This window comes from Camelus dromedarius, chromosome 12, assembly GCF_036321535.1.
Source record: "Camelus dromedarius isolate mCamDro1 chromosome 12, mCamDro1.pat, whole genome shotgun sequence".
In the NCBI taxonomy this organism is placed as follows: Eukaryota; Metazoa; Chordata; class Mammalia; order Artiodactyla; family Camelidae; genus Camelus; species Camelus dromedarius.
This window is the reverse complement of record NC_087447.1, coordinates 29,311,750-29,337,652: the sequence shown is the minus strand read 5'-3', so window position 1 is coordinate 29,337,652 and position 25,903 is coordinate 29,311,750. Positions and strand designations below refer to the sequence as shown.

Here is a 25,903-nt window from a genome sequence, read left to right as displayed (position 1 = left end):
TAGGTATTCAATAAATATTTATTGATTCAATTTGAAAAAAAGAGAAAACAACAGTATTCACGCTGTTTTATCACAGGGGTAAATGAAACCCACCCCAAGCACTGACAAGTTAACTTATTTGTGATCTATCAGTCAAGATTTGTTACTGTAAACTGACTATACTTTAATAAAGAAGAATGCGAATTTTTAAAAAAGTTAGTATGCTATCCAAGGTCAGTTATGTAAATCAATTATCACTGAAGAAAAAACATTGGTACATCTTATCAGAACTATCATTATACAAAAAAAGAAACAAACTTGCATTTTTAGGTACTTCCACTTATTATTTAACTCATGATAAGTTTCTAATATAGATAAGGTATTGAACATTGAAAAACCAGAGGCACCTTCCAGATCAGTAGACATAAAGCCAGGATACATACACTCAGGTCTGTAACACTCAGGTCTGTAACACCTGTGTTCTTTCTAGCAGATGATGGATTTGACATTACAGGTAATCTAGATATTTTAGAGCAGTTCCAATAGAGCAGTAGAAGTCAAAGAGATATTTTTTACACTTCAATAGAAATTTCACATGTCGTTAATATAGTTTGTAATGCCTATAATACCCAGTATCTTGACTTTCAGAGAAACTTATTCAGGTTAAAAACACTAACCTCCCAGTAATATGTGTATTGACTGGTTTGAAGAAGTCTTTGATTAACAAAAATGGAATTTAAATAATAAAGTTTGGTAGTCAAAATCTTTTAAAAATAACATCACTGAGGAAGAGAAACGGGCACCACAAGCGAGCAGGATGCAGTCCAAACTCTGCGGCACACAGAGCCTTTTCACTCTGACCCTTGCTTCTCTCTCAGCTACTCCTCACTACGTGCACGTGAGTGTGGGCAGCCTCGTAACCGACTAGAAAATCCCTGCTTATCTCTCACCAACTCAAATGTCACCTCCTCTTTGTAGCCTTTCTTAATCCCTTCTCAGGGTGAACTATCTCTTATCTTTCCAGATGAACTCTGAGCTTGATGTTAAGTATAGCGTATTATAATAGCTTTTATTCTATTACATGTTTTCCTGGCAAGGCTGTAAATGGTTTCTGAATTAAAGAAACATACCATTCAAATTCCTAAATCAATATGCATAACATCTGTCACAAAGTAAAAGTTTAACTAACATTGGTCAAACTAATTAATTACTGATTGAATGAAATGTCTAATTAGCATTATGGTTACAGCTGAAAGCTGCCTAAATGACTTAATCCATTGTGTGAAACTGAAGATGTTTTAGATATAAAAAGTTTATCTAAAATCCCTAGGAACACAGGCCCATATACACAGTTTTTTCTACCCAAGTTTATTGCTACCCTGGCAAATTCTACATTCTCTCTGTATAAGTGAATTTGCTCAAGTAGAATGATCACCTGACAGCTTCACCGTATCTAAGAGGTTCTGAGAAAGATGGTAGGCCTCTAAATCTCACCAATATTTTGACCCAGTAAACCCAACCGACTGCTTCCAAACTCTTCTCTGCTTAGAAGTGAATTTTCTGAGACTTCTGGTGAAATGAATAGCCTTCAGAGATCCTGCTGCTGTTTCCTAGTGTTGATCAACACCACCATAGGTTAAGCACCAGAAGCTTGGCAGAAGACTAACCTCGCAGAAACATGGAATATATTCTAAATAGGAATCATTTTTAAATGAACTCATAGGACTTTATATTGCCACAACAAATTTTCATTTCTTGATGGCCCCCTAAAAAAAGATACAGACTTTTAAAATTTAATAACAAGTGCTGAGTGCTATTTTAGTAATCCTTTGATCTACTATCTTAACATATATTTATTAATAAGCTTTTTGATTTCAACTTCAGTTCAAAAGTCACTGAAAATTAAACATTAAAAAGAATGCACTGATATTTCTAATTTCAAAATTAGCAATCTAATTATAATGTGTAAGTATTTGTGCAAAGTACAGCAAAATATTATTAGTATCTCAAGATTATTACATATCAATCTAAGACTGTGAGCCCAAAATGTTTTTAAATTTTCCTCTCAAAAACCCAACCCTCATTTCCCTGTTACCAAACATGCCTCCAGTTAGTGATTCAAAATATTTACACAGGGAAAAATATACCAAAAGTCATCAACAGAGACTGTTTTTGATTATTCTGGGATTCTAATCCGTTTAGATTCTTCTAAGAATTATCCTCAGCATGTAGTTCAGAAATGCTTGTTTGAATGATTTAATCTTACTATGTTCGTAAACATAAACAACATATAGTATGAAAAAACACATGACAAATTGTTAGTTTTATTAATAGTAGAGGGGTAGTTTTAATACACGCTAAATGCAAACACAGTTGTTAGAGATTCAGTCACTTATCCTGTAAAACAATATGCCAAGATCAACCTTAAAGCATTTATAAAAATGTATAAAATATCTTCCTCAGTTAACCCTATACAAGTGCAAAAATTTGAACCTGTCGATAGTCAAATTAAATGTTGAGCTACTGACTAAGCAGTAAAAACTAATTTCTGATTTTAAAATTAAATAGCTCCAGGTAACAGCATGGAATTGCCCACGCCTACTATCTCTGTATTCTGCACAGAGTTCCAAGGCAAAGGGTGCTTCTGTCTTTATGTGTTACCAGTGAGGAAGACCTCTGTGGCTGGCTTATCACGGGCCTTTTAGTCTTCTTCCCGGACAGAGCCTTTGCTTCTTTGGGAGGAGGCATAGGAATTGGTTTCCATGGAATTGGGTTATAAAAGGCTGGTTCTGGATAAGAATTTCCACTGTAAAAACCTAAAATTATTAAACAATCAGAAGAAAACAAGAAAACTTCTTGAGATCAAAAAGACTACTTATTTTAAAATTCTTAGAAAAATGTTAAAATATTAAAGGGCAAAATATCACTGATAAACCAGTTTGACTCATTTAAAACTTGAATGTAAATATTTTCAAACAAGTAATACTTTTCAAATACAGGAACTATTGCAGTAAAGTTTAAAATATAAGTGATGATTTTAAAAGTTTGAAGGTTAATGTTAAAATCTATATAAATAAAAACTCATAAAAATTTTTAGTAAGAAATTAATTTTAGAACCCTTAAACTGAACAAAATCTTTATTTTTCTTAACTAGTCTGGGAAACCACTGTTTGTGTACTAGTTTCCCCTAGTTGGACAACTAAAGTTTACAGCAAAAAGAGTGAACCACTGAAATTCTAACTCACTGTCACTCAAATTAATCAGATTTCATAATATCACTGTAATTTTGATTATCAAGAGCAGTAGCACATTTGCAGACAAATGTTTACTAGAATAAAATTCATTAAAATGCAAAAAATTTAGGACAATAAGCCATCATTTCAGCAATTAACTTCTAGTCAATATGTATATTGCCACCTAAGTTTTAACTTTATTATCCAATTGTTTGGTTAAAACCACTCTTATGACTCTTTTTCCAAACAAGAAAGAAAAAAAAAAAGGCGCAGACGACGCTCGGTAGCTGTGACGGATGACCTCTGTGACACACAGGAGAGGCCTACATCCTGACAGCAGGAATGTGTCATTCAGACACAGGCAACCCACTCTGACTGCACAGATATGTCAACACACACTTCACCAAGATGGTCAAAACAAAGTCTGGAATATGTTCTATTGTGTGAACAAAACAGAATGGGAGTATTTTTAATAATAAATCACTTAAACAAGTGAAGGCAGCTGTCAGCGAGGTATGAGCTTCCACCGTGAAGTACAAAGGAAAACCTGCATTGCCATTTATAACCATTTATAACCAGCCCGAGCCTGAGGGCCAGCCAGTTTTGTCTGCTTCACGTGCTGCCTCGTATTCCACCCTGCAGAGAGGACGCGCCAGACACTGGGAGCTCTGCCTCAGAGAGGGTCAGAAGCAGGGGGAGAAGATGACCCCTTAAATATATCCCAATTAAGGCTTTAAAGAGCCAAGGAATGTAAGAAAATTTTACTTGTTTCTTAACGTCAGACATCATTACTGTGCAATTTTGCTGCTATTGCCTTTAAAATGTATCTGATTTTAGAGAAAGACAACAAATTTGAGGTAGCTCCACAGGAACACAGTATATTATAATCTTCCAGAAAATAGTAATTTGAAAGAAAAATGATTTTTACACGTTTCTATTTCTGTCAAAAGGAAACCTAATGTATAATATTTGCTCCTGCAAACCGTATTTATGTAAGCCACATAACATAAAAACCAACCTGTAAGTTTTCCATTGGCATAACCATAGCTCTTTGCAGCTGGACGAGGTTTATTTTTCGCATTTTCCAACCATTCCTTAAACTTTCTTTCTGCTATTTCCTTTTTCTCCTGTAATTCAGCCTGCCGTTGTTTTTCTTTTTCCTTCAAATGACAAGACCAAAGAATCTCCGAGAATATTCTGTAACTAAAATTTCATTCAAATTCTACTGACTCTTTTCCAAGTAGCTCCCATCCCAGTGGCTTACTGATCATAAACACTGGATCACGTTTCCATAGTGAGCAAAGCTGAACATGATCAGGGATGTGATATGAAGGTGGCTGCCTCTCAACCATAAGACATTAAACCCAAGAAGAAAAAAGCAATTTGCTGTTTTAAAACACAACAGTAATTTATAATGTTATAAAACTTCCCACAAAAGTGTACTAAATAATATTTGAAAGCATAAACAACAGTAAGTTTGAACCTGACTGAAAAAAAATCATAGGCTTATTAGTATTTCTCAACTTAAGAAACTCAGAAACGCACATTCACTTCGGAAGCTGTATCACAGTATAACAGGTAGGGACGGCTGCGTGTATTCATGTTGTGCTAAGACAGTGTCAATTTTCTATTAGAGACCTTTTATACAATAGAGTTGGCACATATGAACGCCAAAGTCATGCATTCCAGCTGATCACTTTAGTAAAAATACCTTTTCTTTCTTCTTCTTCTCGCATTCTTCAGCTTTTTTCTTCTTTAACCATTCTTGATATTTTTCCCTTGCTTTTTCTTGCAAATGCTCTTTTTCCAGTTCCTTTGCTGCTTTTTCCTCCATTTCTTTACTAATTTTTTGTTCCCTTTCTTTTCTTTTCTTAAATGAAAATGAAGAAATTTTAATTGGAATATCTGTAATTATCCTTGCATTAGGAAGGAGTGTTATATGCAATAATTTTCTAAACTTCAGTTATTTCTTAAAATAGGTGGTAACATAGTGGTTGACACCACGTGGCTTATGAAAATGTGTAACCTATCTGCAACTACCTGGTCAATTTTAGTCTATCGCTTGAGTACATGAGTATACATCTCACAATGGCTGTAATAAAGATCTTGCTCAATGAAGTACACTCAGAGCCTGGGACGGTGCTGAGTAAACAGTAGGTGCTGAATAATTTAGTGAGCAGAAATTACAATCTATTAGACCATCCTGAATCTTAGTGTTTTTTTAACAGATGTTTACCCTCAGTCTAAAATAGGAGCCACCTATGTACACATTTCCCAGACAGTTTGCTAATATGAATAGCTGGATAAATCTTCACCATCAGTGAGTTACAGAGGACAAATAAATGTTTTGGCCTATTAAATACTGCTTTAAGGGCACAGACAAATCTCTGGCTAAATAATTCTTATAAGTCTTAGATGAAAGGTTGGCAAACTATGGCCTACAGACCAAATATGGGTGCAGACCACCCACTTGTATTTGTAAATAAAGTTTTATTGAAATGTGGCCACACACATTTACTTAGGTATTTATTGTCTATGGCTGCTTTTCCAACACAGCAGCAAAGTTGAAAAGTTGCAACAGACCGTGTTGTTCGCAAAGCCTAAAATATTTATCTGGCCCTCTGCAGAAAAAAATTGACAGAGCCTTTATAATGCAATGTTTTTTTCCTCTTCTCATTCAAAAGATAATCTACAGCTAAATTCTAAATAACCAATGACATGGCTAGTTCTTTCTATCAAAGGTTTAGAAAATAATCTGCAAGGCATAAATAAAGTGCATGCAATACAAATGCCATATACATCACCCTTCATGGAGCAAAGAAATATGAGCCAAGACTAGAAATTCTTCCTTTGAAAGCATCTTGTAGAATACGTTAATAATAAACAATTTCAATAAGACCCAAGTAACAAACATCAGTTACATACAACATATTCCAGGGCTGTGCAGGAAAGGCAAGTCTTAGAAATCAAAGCCCGAGTCATTCCCCAAGTTGCTACATTTCCCTCTTGTTGGGCAGTCAACAGCTGCCAAAAGAAATCCATCCTTTCTTGCTGAGAACACAATATCCGTTGAAATAATACTGGAATTTAAGTACTTCCGACAGTCAGAAAATCCACAAGATTAAAAAGGATCCTGGAGCATATCTCACTCAATCTCTGTCTGAGTCATGAGACTCCTCTACAAGCTCATCAACAAGGAGTCATCTGGCCCCTATGCTGTTTTCAGTTTTAACAGCTAACATGTATTCCGTACTAACTCTGCCTGTCACTCTTCTGTACACTTTATATGTATGTACTGTGTCAATTAATTCTTATAACCACAATAGGAGAAAGATACTATTAAGATCTCATCTTAAAAATGAGGAAGCTAAGGCTAAGAGAGGTTAAGTAATTTACTAGAGGTCACACAGAAGGTAAGTGGCATATCACTAGAGATCATACACATATGAGAGAATGCTGAAAACAATTTTATGCCAATAAATTTAACTTACATGTCAGAATTCCTTCATATATACCACTTTCCAAAACTGATTCAAGAAGAAATAGGGTAACTGAATGAACCTCTACTTGTAAAAACAATTCAGAATTAAAAACTTTCCCACAAAGAAAACTCCAGCCCCCAACAGCTTCACTGGCAGACTCTATAACACATTAAAGGAAGAAATAATACCAAGTACTACATGAATTATTTGAGAAAACAGAGAAAAAGAAACAAAAGATATATACTACCCTTGTACACTGAAAACTAAAAAACATTACTGAGATAAAGATGACCTAAACAAACAGAAAAATCGTATTTATAGATTTATTCTTTGGTATTATTACGATAGCATATTTTGTAGAATAATCTACATACTGAATGCAATCCCAGTAGTATCAGGCACTATTCCAGCAAGCATAATTAGGAAAAATGATAAGCTGATTTTAACCTGCATATGGAAGGATGCAGAGAAACTGAAACAATTTTGAAATAGAAGAAAAAAGATGGAGGATGAACACTATTTAATTAGAAAAATTATAAATTCAAGAATGACTGTATAAAGCTATGGTATCCAACTAGTGTGGTACTGGCACAGGATGTAGATCAAAGGGACAGAAGAGAGTCCAAAAATAGACCCACCTATGTATGGTCAATTGATTTTAAATAAAAATGCCAAGGTAACTGAATAGGGAAAAGACTATCTTTTCAACACACAGTGTTGGAACAACTGGATATTCATATGCAAACAAACAAACAAAACCCAAGAACCTTGGCCCTACATTAAAATTAACTCAAAAATATACATACAGGTAAAAGGTGAAGTTATAAAATTTCTGGAAGAAAACAGTGAATAATATTTTTACAACCTTGGCACTGGAAAACATTTCTTCAGTAGACCACAAAACCCAGAAGCTATAAAAGAAAAAACAGAAATATGGAATGTAACTAAAATATAAAACTTCTGCCCTCTAAAAAATACCATTAAAAAATTAAACAGGAGGAAATATTTACAATACATATATGTGACAGGACTCAAAGGAATATATAAACACAAACAAAAACCCCAAGAGAAGTAGAAGTGGTCAATACTGCTATGGGCTGAACTGCGTCCAACCAAAATTCTTACATTGAAGCACTAATCCTCAATGTAACTGTATTCTGAGATAGGGCTTTTAAAGAGATAATTAAGGTCCTAAAGGTGGGGCCCTAATCCAATAGGACTGGTGTCCTAATAAGAAGAGGAGGAGACATAGGGATGGGCATGTACAGAGCAAAGGGCACATGAGGGTATGGAGAGTCATCTGCAAGCCAAGGGGAGAATAAGCTTACAAAAAAGATGCTAAATATCATTAGATCTCAGGAAACTGAAAAGCAAAACAACAACAGCATACTATACACACTTAGAATGACTTAAAATGAAAAAGACTGACAATCTGGCAAGGACGTGGTGCACTTGGAACTTTCGGAATGGAAAATGGCACAAGCACTTTAAAAAACAGTTTGGCAATTTCTTATAAAGTTAAACACATACTTACCATACAACCCAGCAATTCAGCTCCTAGGCATTTACCCAAGAGAAATGAAAACAAGTGTCCACAAAAAGACTTGTACATAAGTGGTCATAGAATTTTACTCATAATATCCCCAAACTGGAAACAACCCAATTATGCATCAACTAGTTGCTAGATAAACAATTTGTGGCATTCCACATAATGGAATACTACTCAGCAATAAAAAGGAACAATCTTAAGACACGAAACATCAGGAAATTTTAAAACAAAAGCAGCCTGACACAGAGTAATAATATATATTCTATGATTCTATTTATATGAAATTCTAGAAAAGGCAAATCTAACTGACAGGGACAGAAAGCAGATTTTCTGGTTTGCCTGGAGCTGGGCTTGGTGGGGGTGGGGTGTGGGGGTGAAGGAAATGTTCTCTATCTCGACCATGATGGCGGCTGTAAAGGGACAGAAGCTTGTCGAACCTAATCCCACTGAAAATGGTGTGTTTTGTACGTAAATGATAGCTCAATGAAGTTGAATTTGAAAGCTCAGACAGCTCTGCAGGATTTAAACTACAGAAGAGAGAGCAGAACGCCTCTAGTTAGCAGAAGGAAGGACAGCAGGATTGAGAGCAGCCAGCCATTCAGCGGCCTCAGACTGTCCAGCACTCCGGCTCTACACCACACACAGCACAATAAATTCCCCTTTTTTAAAAAATGATGCCCTGAGGGAAACTTTGTTTCTTGCAACTAAAGGAAAGTAACAAAACAACTGACTAAAAGTTTCTGAATTTCTATTTTGGTTCCTTCAGTAGTACCTGGCACATAATAAAAGTGCTGAATGCATAAATGATGCACTGATAACAGTGTTATCAATCATATGCTTTGTTGATTGGAGTTAATTTTTTTTGAATTAAAAAAAGTAGTTCCATGGTTTGAGAATTAAAAATCACTTTACTTTTAAATAGTATTTTTTAAAAAAATATTAAGGCAAATGCTCTTTTACAAAATATGTGATGACACACCGTACAAAGCAAATCTAAAAACTGGATTCGGACGGCAGCACAGATGTAAGAGCACCAGAGGAGATAAGCCATTTATTTGAAAAGGCTTGAACAATTTACAGTTGTAATATAAGAAACTAGTTTTGCTAATGGATACATAAATTCTTTTTGTCTAATTTTTTGATAGAACACAGTGGAAATGACTTAGAGAAAAGAACGCCACAGATATAGCTGAAATGTGACTGAAGCTGGAGGCAGCAGAGGACCACACACCGTGCAATGTAAACAGAGGAGAAAAAAGCTAGATGCCAGACAGGCAGAGAAGAACCAGAGGAGCAGTCTTTACAAATAGAGGTAAATGTAACCAAGACTGAAGTAAGAAACCTGATAGGTCCCAAAGAACAAAAAAAAATGAGAGTAATCAATTATTCCTTAGCATGCACAAGAATTCTGCAGAATAAGTAAATTTAATTCTCAGGGTTCATTTCAAAACCCTTCTTAACTTTATGGAATCTTGCTTTCGATAATTAGTGATTTATGTCAGGGCAAGCCATTTCCCTCCAAAAGAAAATTTTTCCTCAAATAATTGGATTAGATCTACCGCCAGTAATTAAAACAGAATATATCATCTCTACTGTCTTAGACAAACAACAGCCATGTCTGATTGGCATGGTAAAATAAGCTTAATGGAGTCAGAAGATAAGAAGCTTTTAGAGGAGAGAGCATAGTATTCAATACATGCAAAACTATTTTATTTTATAGCTATAAAAAAAAAGTATCACCCAAAGCTTGGTAGTGGTCACACAGGCTTATTTTGATTGTGGCATTTATTCACAAAGAACTCTTTCTTGTATTATGGGATGTAGCAAACATAAAAATAATAATTTACTTCTGAAGTAAAAAAATACATTTATGGTTATAACATATGCACATCTAGCCAATTTCTTTCTTATACTACTTGGATGAAGAAAACTATGTTATCTTCAATTTACTGAAATTATTTACAAGGTTCTCTTCTTAATGTCACTGGGTACTGCATTCAATAATAGTTAGGAATCAAAAATTAGAATTAATTTAAAATTTCTGTCTTAAAATTTAAACCTTTGACTAAATTCATCAAATTAGATTAAAATAATAAAAGCAGAACCATTCTAATCTGCAAAAAAAAAAATTACAACAGAAAACAAATGACAAGATAAGTATTTTTTAAATTTCTAATTTGTGACCCAATACAAGAATGTATTAAAATTGAAAGGTATGGGGAGGGCATAACTCAAGTGGTAGAGTGCATGCTTAGCATACACAGGTCCTGGGTTCAATCCCTTCCTCTAAAAATAAACAACTATGTAAACCTAATTACCACCCCCAAATATAAATAAAAATAAATAAAACTGAAAGGAAGATAATACATTTATCCATTCACTCATTGATTCCAAAAACAAATGTTTACTGTATTACAAAGCATTATATTAAATCTTGCAATGGATAAAAAGTAATATAAAAAATAATTCCTATCCTTAAGAGTCTTAAAATTGCAAGGGAAGTGAAGGCATGTGCATAATACAAAATAGCAACAAAATACATACATAAAACAAGGTAGTATTATGACAAAGTGACATCAGTTAAACAAGGATTCAGAGAAGGAGTGAGTTTCCAGCATGTATCAGTGAATGTTTCATGTAGGAAATACTCTGAGTTGGATAATAAAAGAAAAGGTAAGATGGACCATGTGATGAGATCCCAAACTAAGGAAATATCATACAACAAAAAAAAGGAAGTGAGAAACAGAATGGAGGTGTTCTCAAAATTTCTCATGAACACACATCCTTGGGCACTGAGCAGTGCAGTCCAAAGCCCACAATTTCTTTGAAATCTATTGTGTACCTTAAAAATAATATATAAAATTTATTTTCTACTCCTTAATGGAGTATCTGTGCTGGTTTTAATACAAAACTGACATTTTTCCTCTCAAAATTTTCCAGCAAAACTAATACTACAAGAAGATGGGCCATGCTTATCCTGAGTGTGACTGCTCCCCAAAGGATGCCAGTCAGAAGCCGAGAGCGTGGAGTGAAGGGCAACACAGGTGGAAGGAGACATGGCTCAGGAGCAGAGAGTGGAAGGTGTTTAGCCCACCAGGCTAGACTGTTCAGACATCATTCAGAGGACAGTGTGGAATCATGAAAAATATATTTCAAACCAGGGAAAGACATTTGACTTTTTAGCAAGATTAGTCTGGCAAGGACACAGAGGATGAAGCCACTTATTCAATAAATATGTGGGGGCATTTTTATGTGGCAGGTACTGATCTAGCTGCTGGATAACTGAACAAGAGGCATAAATCCCTGCCCTTATGGAGCTTACATTCCAGTATGGGGAAATAAACAATAAATGAGTCGAAAAACGTAATGAGACCAGACAGGACGAAGAGATCACAAACAGGAGAGCGGTGATTGTAAAGGAAAGGCAGGGATGACTACAGACAGGGGACAGACTTGGCTTCTGATTCTGCCTACGTGACTGAGGTGATGACTAACATCAGTACTAAGCTCAGAAATCAAGGCGTTAGGATGATGGTTCTATCGGAAAAGAGTGGACAAAAATGGGTTGTTTCAGATTTGCAGGCCTAGTGGTGCCTGCCAACCTCACAGATGACAATCCAAGACTCTGGGAGTTTAGGTCTGGAGATACAGACTTCATGACGACATGCAGCCAGACAGGAGTGGAAGCCACAGGACGGAAAAGGAGAGAAGCGAGAGGAAAGGGCAAAAGACAGACTTGATACATGTCCATGAGGGTAGGAAAAAAATCAGGTCAGAGAAGAAAGACTCCAAGAGCAAATGAGAAAAACCCAGGTGATGATGAGGAGCTGTGGGAAGACCCTGCAAAGGAGATGTCAGTGTGCACATGCATTTTCATCCTCCTCACCTGTTCATTCTTCCTCTGAACCCATTCCTTGTGCTTTTCTTCAGCAATTATTTTTCTCTTTTCACGTTCTTCCACTTCTTTCTTTTTTTCTAGCTGTTGATTTAATTCCTGTGGATTTTATTCAAACAAAAGGCAACATTTAATAGAGGTACTCAAATCACTTATTTTTCAAGTCTGAGGTTAACCAAATTAAACAAGAATATAGTTTCCTTTATAGAAAATATACCATTACTGACAATAGCTTACTTAAGTAACTAGTCTATGATGAAAAGAAAGCATTGGTTAAAAAGTATAAGTCATTTTTTAGAAATGCAAATAATTGCTTGGCAGCAAAACACTAGTTTCTTAGACTAAACTTCAGCTAAATTACCCTCATTGAAATCAACTTTCCCACACATAAATTTTGGCATCACTGTATACTACTGGCAGAAGCTCAAGAGAATTGCAACTTTTTTTTTTTTACAGTTCTAAAAAGCTTCTTGATTCTTGATGAAGATAAAGGATAGGAATTAAATAATCCCTAAATTAAACTTTTAATTCAGAGTTACACCAAAGAAGAAATGTAAAGAAGTCGTTCCATTTTCTGTAGGGAAAACAAAAATCTAGGTTTTTCTTCACTGATTTTATAGCTGCTGGAGTGTAAAACAAAACCACATTCATATCCCAGATTATTTAACTGCCTTGCTGTCACTCGAATCTACACGTTTGGGCATTTCCTCAGGAGAAAGAATGTGGAAAGTATGGCCAAATAAAACTACAAGCTGAATGCCACCACTCTGTCACTCATCAGTTAAATTACTGCATTAGTTGAGAATGCTGTTCAAACTAGACTCCTTGGACTCTCCTACCATAATTACTGGTTATTTTTCTTCTCCCTCCTTAGATACTAGCAACTGGATACTTTTCACATGTCTTCCACTGGACCTCACTCCTCATCGCCATGCCTCCCTTTCCCAGAGACCTGCCTACTGAGCATGGGTGGTGGTGGGGAGGACAGTTTTTCAACTCAGCCAACTCCAGGGGATTAAATGGAATGAAGAGAAGACCCGGCACCAAGAACATACCTTGTGCACTTTACAACCACTGGCCGCAGGATACCTGTCTTCCATGACCTCTCACCCTAAATTCCTGCTGCATAGAAAACAGCTGCCCTCACTCATTCAGAAAGTCCTCCAACTTTTAAACACTACACTCCTTCCATCCTCCCAAAGTAAAATCGCCATCTTGGTTTTAAAAGGATTCTTCATTACCTCTGCAGCTGCCATTCCTTGATTATTCACTTAAGACTTTTTTTTTTTTTTAATGGAGCACCTACTATAAAGACAGTGAGAAATGAGAGGCTGGGATGAAATCCCAGAAGTCTCTGATCTAATCTGGTCCTGTATACACAAAGGAATTAAGCTCTATATTGTGAGGTACTGTGTAGAACAGGAGCTTGGAGAAAGAAAGGGAAGGGGCGACTAGAGGAGAAAGAGCATGATCCAGGGTGGTCAAAATGAGCACCATGAGAGGAGCAGTGAGGAGATGCTGGGCTAGAAGGGAGAGACTGGGGGAGGGGAGGGGTGACGAGAAATTAGAGTGTGGTACTAACTAGAAGGAAAAGGTCTCTTGAGACAGGCAGAGTAAATTAAACACTATGAAGCAGGAATACATGGCAAAAGGGGTATTTAAAACTCTTAATGATAAAGGTTGAAGACTCCATTTGAAGGGATCAGAACTATTCTGAGGGAGAATGACTAGGAGGTGGCCATAGTATATGAGCTGGAAGGAGATGAAAAAGGAAGGAACTGGAAAAAGATGAAGGGTGTGTGCGCGTATTGTGTGTGTGACAAGTTAGATACAGATTTGACCACCAATTTTCCAAAATAGTCCTAAATGTTATCGTCAAGAAAAGAAATTATTTAAATATACAACTAAAGATATGATTGATTACATTTATATACGCTTTTAAGATTCTTCATACAAACTCAAAAGTCAGAAAAAAAATCAGTCTTTGTATTCCTATTTCATGGTTCACAAATTTTAGTTAATGTCGACATAAGAGTTAAAGACGAAGTACCTAGAAAACGCCACCACTGACCCAAACAGTGCTCTAATCTTAGGAAGTCTGTTCAAGTAATTTGCTACCTTAGAATATACATCGCATTCTGAGAAACAACCCTCCCTTCCAAGGCTGGCCCCTCTCAGAATTTCCTACCCTGAATGCCTCCATCTGTTCTCCACCAAGGCAAGCCTCTTCCAGACACAGCTGGAGCCTTCTCTCACAAGGCCCCTCTGTCGTCTTCTGGTAACCACTGAATTTCAACAGAATTACAGCTATTTTCCCAGAGTAAACATTTGATTATAGAAAACCAAAATCCAAAGAGGATCCTAAACATGCATTTGTATTTCAATAGCTTTTGCCAACTTTCAAAGAATATTTTACCACTGAAGGTAACAATGAGAAAAACTGAACAGTTCTGAGTTTCACTAGTTCTGTATCCTGCCCTATTCCTTCTTTAAGGGCTGATGAATGAAATGGTCAAAGGCAAGATGATGGGGGGGGGAGCACCTGTATTATTCACATATTAGATAATTTTTATAATTTAAAACAGACCATACTAAAATATTAAAGCAAATGTTAAAAATTAAAATTAGCCAAAGGCTGTAGAGAATTTAGGGCAGTCTGCTAAATAATTTTTTTTAAATAATAAAAATTAAAGTAAAAACTATATGCTCTACAAAACCAACATGCTAGTTTTTCACAATACTATAATGTTTAATATTTACCATGTTTATCACCTCAACATAGTTACAAATGTAAAAAGACCATAAACATGATTTTGATGGGTTAAAATAATTTTTAACTCAATCTTATAGAGATAGCTGAAACAAATCTAAATATCTGTTGCTGAACACAAATTTATGAGCAAGGATGATCTTTTTAATGATTCAACTGTCCTTTAAATTTTCCTTTAAGTTTTCAAGGAAGAAAATAAGAAAGCCAGGGTAAATTCAAAATTAAATACTAAGTCTGACTCATTTACTTCTAAAATTCATCTTGGTATTGTGGAAAAAATAAATAAATTGAAAGTCAAAAAAATTGGTATCTAGTCCCAGCTTTGCCACTAACTGCAGCCTTGGCAAAGTTACTTCCTGGCTCTCATGCTTTCATAGAGATCTGAGATGAATTGTTCCTTATGGTTAAAAATCTGTGCTTTTAATGGTATGATTTATAAACAAATTAGAGAATACAGTAAATAAGGACAGAGAAATAAGGAAAGCATGACTGAGGAAATAAAACAAAGAGAAAGGCATGAAAAAAATGTGAATACCATAATAGCTCAAAATAAGTTTATACCAAAGTGAGTAGCTGACCCATATGTTATGATATCCCTGGCATGACTGATCCGGGAAGATTCACACGAAAATATTTTAATTGCTTCAGAGTTAAGTAATGATGTAGCCATTAAGAAATGTCAAACTACTAAATACATGAAAAGGATTTAATCTTTCAACCAATTATACTCTGCTACATGCTTAATCATTGTGGCGGGGACTTCATATTTTAGTCTGTTCTCAAAATAAATCCTTAGTAGTTATTATCATCTCCTTTAACACATAACAACAGCTAACTTACACTGAGTGTTTCCTGCATGTTAGGCCATCCCTGCTCTTCACTTAGTCCCCACAACACTATGAGGTGAATGCTACTCTCCCCTTTCACTGACAGTCCAGGCAGAGAGAGGTTAAAAACCCACAGTCCGAGTTTCGAATCCAGAAGGTACGGCTCAAGAATATATGCTTTTAACCACTCTACCATGGCCTCTCTACCACGTGGCTTATAGACGAAGAGACTGAGGTTCAGAGAAGTTAATCAGCTTTTCCAGGTCACAGAGTTAGAATAGCAAGGCTAGAATTTCAGCCTTGTTCTGTGAACTCCAAAGCCCAAGGTTCCTTATAATTTTCTGTAATTTAATTAACTTTTTATTGGATGCTGACTCCAAAATTACTTGAGTGGCCCTCCTTTTCTTAACATAAAAAGTGATTCCTAGTAGGGCCAGAGGTAAAGCTAAGTACCATAAACAGAGCTCCACTTTACCACTGACTCACTAGATCACTGTTTCCCTAACTGTGGTCTAAAACCAATTTACAGGTTATGACCAGCCTTAAAAAAAGAAAAAGAAAAAGAAAAAAATAGACTATTACAAGGTTCTGCACAAAATTAAGATATTATTTCAGATATGTATGTAAGCAGGTATTACAGATATGTATGCATTTGTATGTAACACGAAGCAAAGTAGATTTCTCACTGTGAGTAAGTATTTTGAAAGCTACTGAACTAAATAATGGATTAAGTAACATTAAACTTTGAGGTTGAGGTAAGAGAAGTAAGAATCTGGGGTCTCAACAATATACACTAATTCTGAAAATAAATGAAAAAGCTTTAAGAAGGGTATGACTGGAGGGAGCGGCCAAGATGGTGGAGGACAAAGACCCTGAGCTCACCTCCTCTCACAAGCACACCAAGTCACAACCATCTGCAGAACAACTGACGATGAAAAGGACTGAAACCTGCCAGCAAAGGTCTTCTACAACTAAAGACCTAAAGAGGGAATCACAAGGAGACGGGTAGGAGGGGCGGACTATATCAAATCCCATGCCCCGGGGCAGGCAATCCACAAACTGGAGAATAATGCAGAGTTTCTCCCACAGAGCTGAGAGTTCGGAGACCCACATCAGGTTCCCCAGCATGGGGGTCCAGGCAGGGAAGTTGAGCCCCCAGAGCATTTGGCTTTAAAGGCCAGCAGGGTTTAACTGCAGGAGACCTGGGGGAAATAGAGATTCCACTCTTAAAGCGTGCACACAAAATCTCATGTGTACCAGGACCCAGGGCAAGAGCAGTAATTTGCTCCAGGAGCCTGGGCCAGACCTACCTTCTGGTCTTGGAAAGTCTCCTGGGGGGTGGAGGGTGGGGTGGCTTTGGCTTGCCCTGGGGACATGGACACTGGTGGCAGACATACTTGGGGGCGTTTAGCCATGTGAGCTGCTGGTGGCTGCCATCTTGGCACCTTAGGGCCAAGATCTGGCCCCACCCAACAGCCTATAGACACCAGTGCCGGCATGTCAAGCCAAACAACTAACTGGACAGGGACACAGCCCCACTCTTCAGCAGGCAGACTACCAAGAGACCTCCTAAGCCCACAGCCACCTCCAGACATGCGCCAAGACCCAGCTCCACCCACCAGTGGGGAGGCACTCATCCTTCCCACCAGGAAGCCTGCACAAACCTCTAGACTAGTCTAGAGGCCTGAGGATTGAGTCCAGCAACAGCAGGCCAAACTCTGTCATGGGACCAGCTGGGCCCTGGCCCTACCCACTAGCAGGCTAACACAACCCGCAGGACACAGCCAATCCCACCCCTATTGTGTCAGGGACAGCCCGTCACCCACCCATGATTTGAAACGAGCTCTGGAATCCCTGGGCCCTGTAGGCAGACTCCAGGAGGCTGCTCTGCCTGCTGGTAGTCCAGCACTAACCCCGGGATCTGGCTCAACTGCCAGTGGGTGGGCAACAGCCCAAGAGTCTTCAGGACCCTGACTCCACCCACCAGCAAGCTAGCACTAGCCCCAGGGCCACATAGGGTTCTGCAACTGGCAGACCAGGCCCAGCTCACCAGTGGCCAGCAGCAGCTGCAAAAGGCAGGGCCTGGCAACCAGCCGAGTGAGGGGCCAACGAAGCCTACTAGACTGTCCACGTAGTCAGTCTGCCACAACAGAAGGATCATGCAGCCCTCTTAAGGGGAACCCCTAGAGCATACAGTGTGGGTGACCAGAGGGGACTGAGCTGCATTTTGAAATGAACTAACTGGCTGAACATTTTGTATGTTCCAGCATTAGTCTGTTCTCTCCTACAGAATGGGAGAAATCATGTGCAAATGATGCAACCAACAAGAGATTAATCTCCAAAATATACAAACAGTACACATATATATAATGGAATACTACTCAGCCATAAAAAATAATGAAATGCCATTTGCAACAACATGGATGGACCTAGAGGTTATCATACTAAGTGAAGTAAGTCAGACAGAAAAAGATAAATATCACAGAATATCACTTATATGCGAAATCTAAAAAAAATGATACAAATGGCCTTATTTACAAAACAGAAAAAGATTCACAGACATAGAAAACAATCTTATGGCTAGCAAAGAGGAAGGGAGGAATAAATTAGGAGTTTGAGATTAACACACTACTATATATAAAATCAGTAAACAACAAGGACCTTCTGTATAGCACAGGGAAATATATTCAATACTTTGTAGTAACCTATCATGGAAAAGAATCTAAAAAAGAATATATATACATATATACACACACACATATACTAAAAACTGAATCACTTTGTTACACACCTGAAACCAACACAAAATTGTAAATCAACTATACTTCAACTTAAAAAAAAGACTATGACTAGCAATGATATCAGTAACAATAACAAAAACATACCAGCCTCATTTAACCCTCTAAAAACCCTGTGACCAGGTATTATTCTATCCTTATTGTGCAGATGTGGAAACCAAAGTGTAAAAGTTTAAATAAGTCTGCCTGACGTCAAACCATAGGTCTTTCTCAAACCCTGTGCCCTTCTAAGTAGAAAGAAGTACTACTGTGCACTTTTCCAGGAATAAATTTGTATTTTAAAATACAAAGTATCATGCAATAGGGAAACAGCAAAATGTACTGGTTTCTACAGTCATTTGAATCATGCCAAGACTGTCTACCTGGATAGAAACCCATCACAGAAAGAAAAACTAGTTTCAAAACTGAAACGGAACGGAATGCGGAGGAAGGGGGTGGGAAGGGATAAATTGAGAGTTGGAGATTTGCAGATACTAACTACTACTATACATAAAATAGATAAACAACAAGTTTCTACTGTATAGCATGGGGAATTATATTCAATGTTTTATAGTAACCTATAACAAAAAGGAATATGAAAACGAATATATGTATGACTGAAACTTTATGCTGTACACCAGAAATTGACACAGCATTGTAAACTGACTATAATTAAAAAAAAAAATTAAAAAAAAACTGAAATGGAAAATTTATTCCAAGGAAGATCACGGAGAGTCAAGCTTTAGTTCCAAGGACTTTTATGGCAACAGGGATACTAACAGATTAAACTGAAATATCCAACAATAGTGAAATAGTTAACTATAGTCTATTATATATTTAACATATTTTAAATATATTTTAGTAATCTTAGCCAGTCATTTTTAAATGATGATGTAAAAATATTTAGTGATATAGAAATATATTAATAATGTAATATGCAGAGAAAAGCAGGTTACAAAACAGTGACCTTGTTCATTAAAAACAACGTACCCCTCACCACTCAAATCTACGTGGGTTCTGTTTGGGAAGGCAGACTCACTTCAGACAGTGAGTCTGCATACTGGAGGATGCCAAAGTATCCAAACCTATTTGGTTGCTAGGTTGTAAACAGCAAACAGTATGAATTCAAAGAATAAGAGATTATTGTGAAAATGTATCTCAAACTGTTTTTTGAGTTTGGAGAGTGAGAGTTCAGAGAGAATCACAAATACACAAATGTCCACGAGCGAGGCAGCGGGCACAGAGAAACCGAAAACCCATGAAAGCCCAGCGGATTCCCATCTCCCAGCACAAACTCACCCTACGGCACGTGTTCTGAGTGAAAAGGGGGTAGATTTCCTGTCTCTATTTCAATTTTTGTTTCTCTTCTCTCTTAAAAGTTTTACCAAGTGTATGCAGGGGAATTTACTTTTGTTAAATGTACATATGGTGACACTCCACTGTATGTGTCTATGTGTCTATATAAAGATATATGTACATTTTTAAAAATTTATGAAGACGAACATTTGGAAGGCTGCATGAGATAATATTAAAAATGGTTATCTTCAGGGGATGGGATTAGAGTTTTTAATTTTCCTAATTATGCTTAGCTGTGCTTTCCAGGTGTTCTTATAATTAACATATACTATTTCTACAATAAATTATTAAAATTGATATAGCAAACTGATACAAAGTAATGCAAAAACTTTGTTTTGAGGAATAACATGAACGTTTTGTTTTGTTTTGTTTTGTTTTTATTGAAGTATAGTCAGTTTTCAATGTTGTGTCAATTTCTGGTATAATAACATGAACATTTTAATTTCGACAGCAGCTCCACTTTGTGAGCTCGTGGATTAAACAGGAAGACTAGTTTTACCTCCAGGGCCTTCTGTTGCAGACGGTCACGTTCTACTTTTTCTTTGCCAACAAACCATACTTCCCATGGCGTCAGGCTGCTTTCTGGTAAGAGCACCTGTTTCTGTTCTTCTTGGTTATCTTCGGATTCAAATGCACTATTACAAAAGAGAGGATATGATAGCGTTTGTACTCAAAACTCTTTGGGTTAACAGTGAAAATCACTGAGCTGTACAATAAAAGCCAAATTCCATGATACATTTACAGTACTGTGAATGAATTCATGTATATTTATATGTAAAAAATATAAATATAAATATTAATATATTTTAATATTTTACATATAAATATACATGAATTAATTATATATAAATATACACTTGAAAAATCATGAACAGGAAGTCCAATATTTCCATCAGTTTTATCCTTCAGACTGTCTCTGAATTCCTGCATCTTCTAAAATCATATTATTTAAAAATCTACTGGCATGTGGGTTACCACATCCAGGGCACCTGTCTGAATGACAATTTTTTATTCTTAAAAATCTTGTACTTGGACAACTAATTAAACACATGATCCTAGTCAGATCTTGGAGCAGACTTTTTCCCTTTTCCTTCCTTAAATAGTTCACAAAGGAAAGAATGTGTCTATCCATAGAGAGGATAAAGCCAATGTGGCCACAATGAGGGATTCGGGGTGAAGAGTGAACAAAAGTTCTTTATTCTCTTAACTTTTCTGGTAAGTTTGAAATTGTTTTGAAATTAAAAGGTACAAAAAAAAAATAGATGGCCCTTGTCTTCTTTAATGTTCTGGTGGACTCCGTTTTGCCAGTTCTCCCCGCACAGCTGGGTTATCTCCTACCACAGTCCCCACCTGCACCACGCACCTCTGTCAGTCTGTCTCTTCTGTGTACATGGAAAGCAGCTGCTCACTCAAGCTAAAGAAAGGAGGGGAGGGGAAATACTAGGAGTACACACAGACATAAAGACTACAGGGCCTTGACCAGACACACAAGCCTCATAAAACTCAGGAAAAGCAGAACTATGAGCACCCATGGAAAGAAGGGTTGTTCAGGACCCAAGGCAGCTCTAAAGATCAGGTTATTAGAGACTCAGCCCCTCTCTGTCTCTTTAACGTTCCTGCTTCAGGCAACCAACTGCCTCGCCCACAGCTATGCACAACTTTTTCCAGCTCATAGCTTCTGTTCACTTGTCTTTTTCTGCCACTATTTCTTCATTCACCCACGTCCTTATGGAATTTGTATTCTAGTGGGGAAGGGACACTGTTGATGTACTGTTTATTTCTTACATACATCTTTCCTTCTCAGTTTTACCAAACACCCTCAACTGCTCTCATGGCTCCAACTATCACCAGGTGCTAGTGATGCCCGAATCAGTCACTCCAGGCTAGATCCCTCTCCTGAACTCCAAACTTTCATTTCCGTCCCGATCGCTCCACTTAAATATCACAATCAGCCCAAAACAAGTCTAATCATCTTTTACCACCACCAGCTACCCTCCCCACCAAGAAAAATCTTACTCCTTCTCTTATGATCCTACCTTGATGAAGAGTACCAACATCCAGCCAGTCAGCCAAGCCAGAAACCCAGATTTCTGACTCCTGCTCCTCGTCCACATCTGGTACCCCTCCCCACACACCCATATAATCACCTTGTCATGTCCAACCTACTTCTTTTAGTTGTCTCCAGCCATTCTCCTTTTCTCCAACCCTACAACCACTTCCTGGACATAACCCCCTTTCTCCTACCACTTCAAACCATTCTCCAGTTGCCTGATTCATCCTCCAAATGCATCCTCCCCATGTCAAAGTTCCTCCGTGGCTCCTCTGCCCTCAAGATGAAGTCCAAACTCCACAGCCTGACACCCTTGAGTTGGCCCTGCCTATCTTCCAGCCTCTTCTTCCCCCAACAGCTGATCCGGACTCCACATTTCAGCCTGGCTGAAGTGAGGCAGGCTGATGAGCGTGCCATGCAGCTCTGCCTAAAACTCAGAAATTCCTTCCACCTCCACACACGGCCAAAGAGCTTAGATTAGGGAGTAAGACATTTGGGGTGAATCTCTACCTGCTGTTTCCTAAGCCTCCATTTCTAATCTGTAAAATGGAGGAAACAGTAGCGGCCACCTCACAGGTACTGTTGCATGAAGGGCTAAGTTCAGTTCTGGGCTCTCAGTAAGCATTTGGAATGTGTCGTTCACTAGTGCTAGGAGGGGTATAGCCAATTCCTACTCTCCCTTTTAAGATTCAACTCAGGCATTAATCTTTATTGCCTCACATTGAAACTCTGCAAAAAATCTGGACTAAGTGCCCTGGGCTTTCTGTCACTTGTCCATCTCTGCCAGAGGCCATGCATTCCTTGCAGACAGAAGACATGTCTTAACTCATATTTTCATTTCAAGAGTCTAGCTTAGGGTCTGGAATATAGTCAGCTCCTAAGAAATGTTTGTTGAAAAGAGGAAATCTGTGAGATCATTTTTTTAAAATTATACTTTAAATATTAAATTTCTTGCCGTATCACTTTTAACGAATATATTCAAAATGTGTGGCACATATCCTGCAGCTCCACCCATAATCAAGAGAGGCTTGATAAGCAGATGTTTATGGCCAACATGTTTAGGCTCAGGTTTCCTAATGGATAGAGTGATATAGAAACCAGGATAAAGCTGAATAAGTAGTCAGCCCAATGCACATTATAAAAGACTCCAGGAAAATACTTATTATCTTGTCTGAAGTCACCTGTAAGCTTCATCTCAGTCCCGTCCAAAGCACTTGAAGGCCAATGCATCCTCCAAGCTTGGCGTTATACACCTAAAAGCCCCGGAGCTCATCTCTGTCACATGCAGCTGGTGCCTGAGTCTATCCCCCCAAAAACTTACCCTCTTAATTTTGCCAGGCATATCCCTGTGGCAGGTGAGGATGGAAAAAAAGGCATAAAATCCCACACAGCTCTATGTACATGCCCTGGTCCACGAGAGGATGCTCACTGCCCAGAACTACGGCTGGACTGTGACTCGGCTGCCTGCTATCCTCATCCCATCACCCCAGAACTGTCTAGGGCACCAACTAAAAATCAGAGGTAAAGAGGAGGAATGAGGAAACATTCTAAACACTTTCCTGAAAAGAAGTGCTAGGTTTTCTGAAGCATTAGAAAACAGGCACCCCGTCTATCTGTTCTCTAGGAAGCGGGAAACAGGCATTGATTCACCAGCATCTGACACTTGCCACACACAGGCCTGACGACTCCTGCATTCTTCCCAGACCACATCCTACCTATTGCTTTGACTGACAGGGAATGAAGTGTGATAAGGAAGGCAGCTATAGCCCTGGGGTGTTAACAGCTCACTGGGGCTGTGGCTAAGATTTGACATAAATAGGACTGGCTTCTCTCATGGTGAGCTCCATTTGGTCAGGGTTTGGCTCTTGGAAGCTACTGCAAGGTCTCAGTGGCTGAGCTGTAGTGTCGATGGCCACCATTACTTTGGTGGCTTAACTGTGTCTACATTGCTTAGTCCCGCTGATTAGCTTCAGAAGGTATTTTCCAAAGCCTTAAAATTTATTTTTAAAATCTTTGGGACCAACTCAGTCCTGAAGAATCTATACAAGGGCCCACATGGAAATGGTCTCCTAAAACTGTTTCTTGCTGCTACAACCACTGTGGACAAGTGGTTTGCTTGGATACTATTACTGATCTCCATTCCTACCAATGTACTTACTGTTTACTCCTCTTAAGAGATTCACTGCTGTAACTGTGTATATGAGTCACTTCAAATGGTTCCATATTCCATTCACTCCCTCTGGGTGCTCATACATACACAAACCCATAGCATGGTTTCTCTTGTCTGTATGCCTTAGATTTCCTGTATCGTACCTTGTGCAACTTGACAGTCAGAAACCTGTAAATGCTTTCTGAAGATGATATACGAGTCTACCCCAGAGTGGACCTGTATTACTAAGCCTACCTCAAAAAAATATATTCCTGCAGGGATAGGCCCTAAGCTCCTATATATACCCAACAACAGGCATATAGCATAGGGAAGAGAAAACTTCATCAGTATTCTTTGGTAATAGGCCCAGCTCTGCTAATAACGAGGCATATGCCTTTGAATTCAACTTTTTATTTGTAAACTGAGCCACAGTTTTGTTACCTGTAAAATGAGCAGCTTGATCTAGGCTTTAATTCCATGAGAGTAGACCCTGTGTCTATCTTGTTTGTGGGCCCCAGTATCTAGACTAGTATGTGGCACAAATGTTTGCTGAATGAACAATTGTAGACATAAACAAATTAAGATGACTTTAATAATCCCTTTGATTCTAAGACTCTTTGATTGAAATGACTTCTAAGTGCTCAGAGCAGATTCAACATTATCTCTGGGTGCCAAAATTGACGTTGCTAACCTCTCTGCTTCATCTCCTTATTTACAACATAAAAGCTATACTGCTTACTGCAACCTACTTCACTGGCAATCAGATTTTTTTCAAAATAGCTACAGGTATTACTAAGGTGCAGTAAACCACATTTTGGTGTTAAGGTTTGGACAAGAGTTCTAGTGTCCACAATCTGATTTCTGAGTACTCACAAAACTCCTGAAAATGTAGCAAAATTTTGTATTTAAGACTGTGTGTTTCTGTGGCGAGTGAGACTATAGCAATCATCACATTCTCAGGAAAATAGGATTAAGAACGACGGAAAAATCTGTGGTCCTGCTCAAGAATCGGCCCAGGACTCTATGTGCCAAAAGGAGCAGCACCTGTGCATGCAGGTGCCTGCGCAGCCCTTGAGAGAAGACAGAAGGGCGTTTGGCCACCAGAGGAAGGTACTCAGAAGGGTCTGAGGATTCTTGAGAGGGGCTGCATAGGCCGGAGGCCGCGGGGTTTACCTGGCGCACCCCTGTAACTCCATTCCTCTCAGGCTCTCCACCTTAGCCTCTGAGTCCTGAGCATCTTCGTCCACATCTTCCTCTTCGTCCCCGTCACCATCGTCGTCGTCAAACGGGAAGCTCCGGTGGCCGAGGGGAGACAACAGCGACAGGGTGGAATTGCTGCAGCTCAGCGGCGGCGACAGCGAGCACACCTCCACCGCCTCCAACGCCTGCCCCGGGGCGCCCGTCATGAGGACGGAGAAGGAGCCCGAGGAGGGCCGAAACCTGGACCTGCACTGGCCCAGGAACCGGGTGTCGGGAAGGGGCAGAGGAGCCCCCCACCGCCCCGCCGCCCACATCGGGCCCGCCAAGTTCAAACCGGCGGAGCGGCGGCGGGGGACGTGCTCTCCCAGCAGGCCCCGCGCGCGCCGGCCCGGCCAATCCGGGCGGGCGCGGACCCCGCGTTGCCATGGCGACGCATGGAGGCCGCCGGGGCTTTGTCCGAGTCTGCGGAGCGTGGCTTCCTGCGCCGCGGCCTCTCTCCGCCTGCCCTCCCTCCTACACGGCCTGGGCCCGCGCAGCTGCCTGTGACTTAACCCCGCGCCCTGCTCACGGACGAGGTCTGGCTCCCGGCTGACAGCTTGGAGGCCCCGTCCCACGTTTGCTGTGGTGTAGCAGTTC

At 38.8% G+C, this 25,903-nt stretch overlaps 1 protein-coding gene across 1 annotated transcript; it reads right to left on the bottom strand.

The window, feature by feature from the left end:
• Positions 1-25,693, bottom strand: CCDC34 (coiled-coil domain containing 34). Its single transcript, XM_011000236.3, is given in 7 exon segments — positions 1-2,795; positions 4,231-4,372; positions 4,924-5,082; positions 12,130-12,237; positions 20,368-20,503; positions 25,241-25,648; positions 25,650-25,693. Coding segments are annotated over 7 exon segments (1,212 nt in total). The 3' UTR covers positions 1-2,580.
• Between the last annotated feature and the right edge of the window lie 210 nt (positions 25,694-25,903).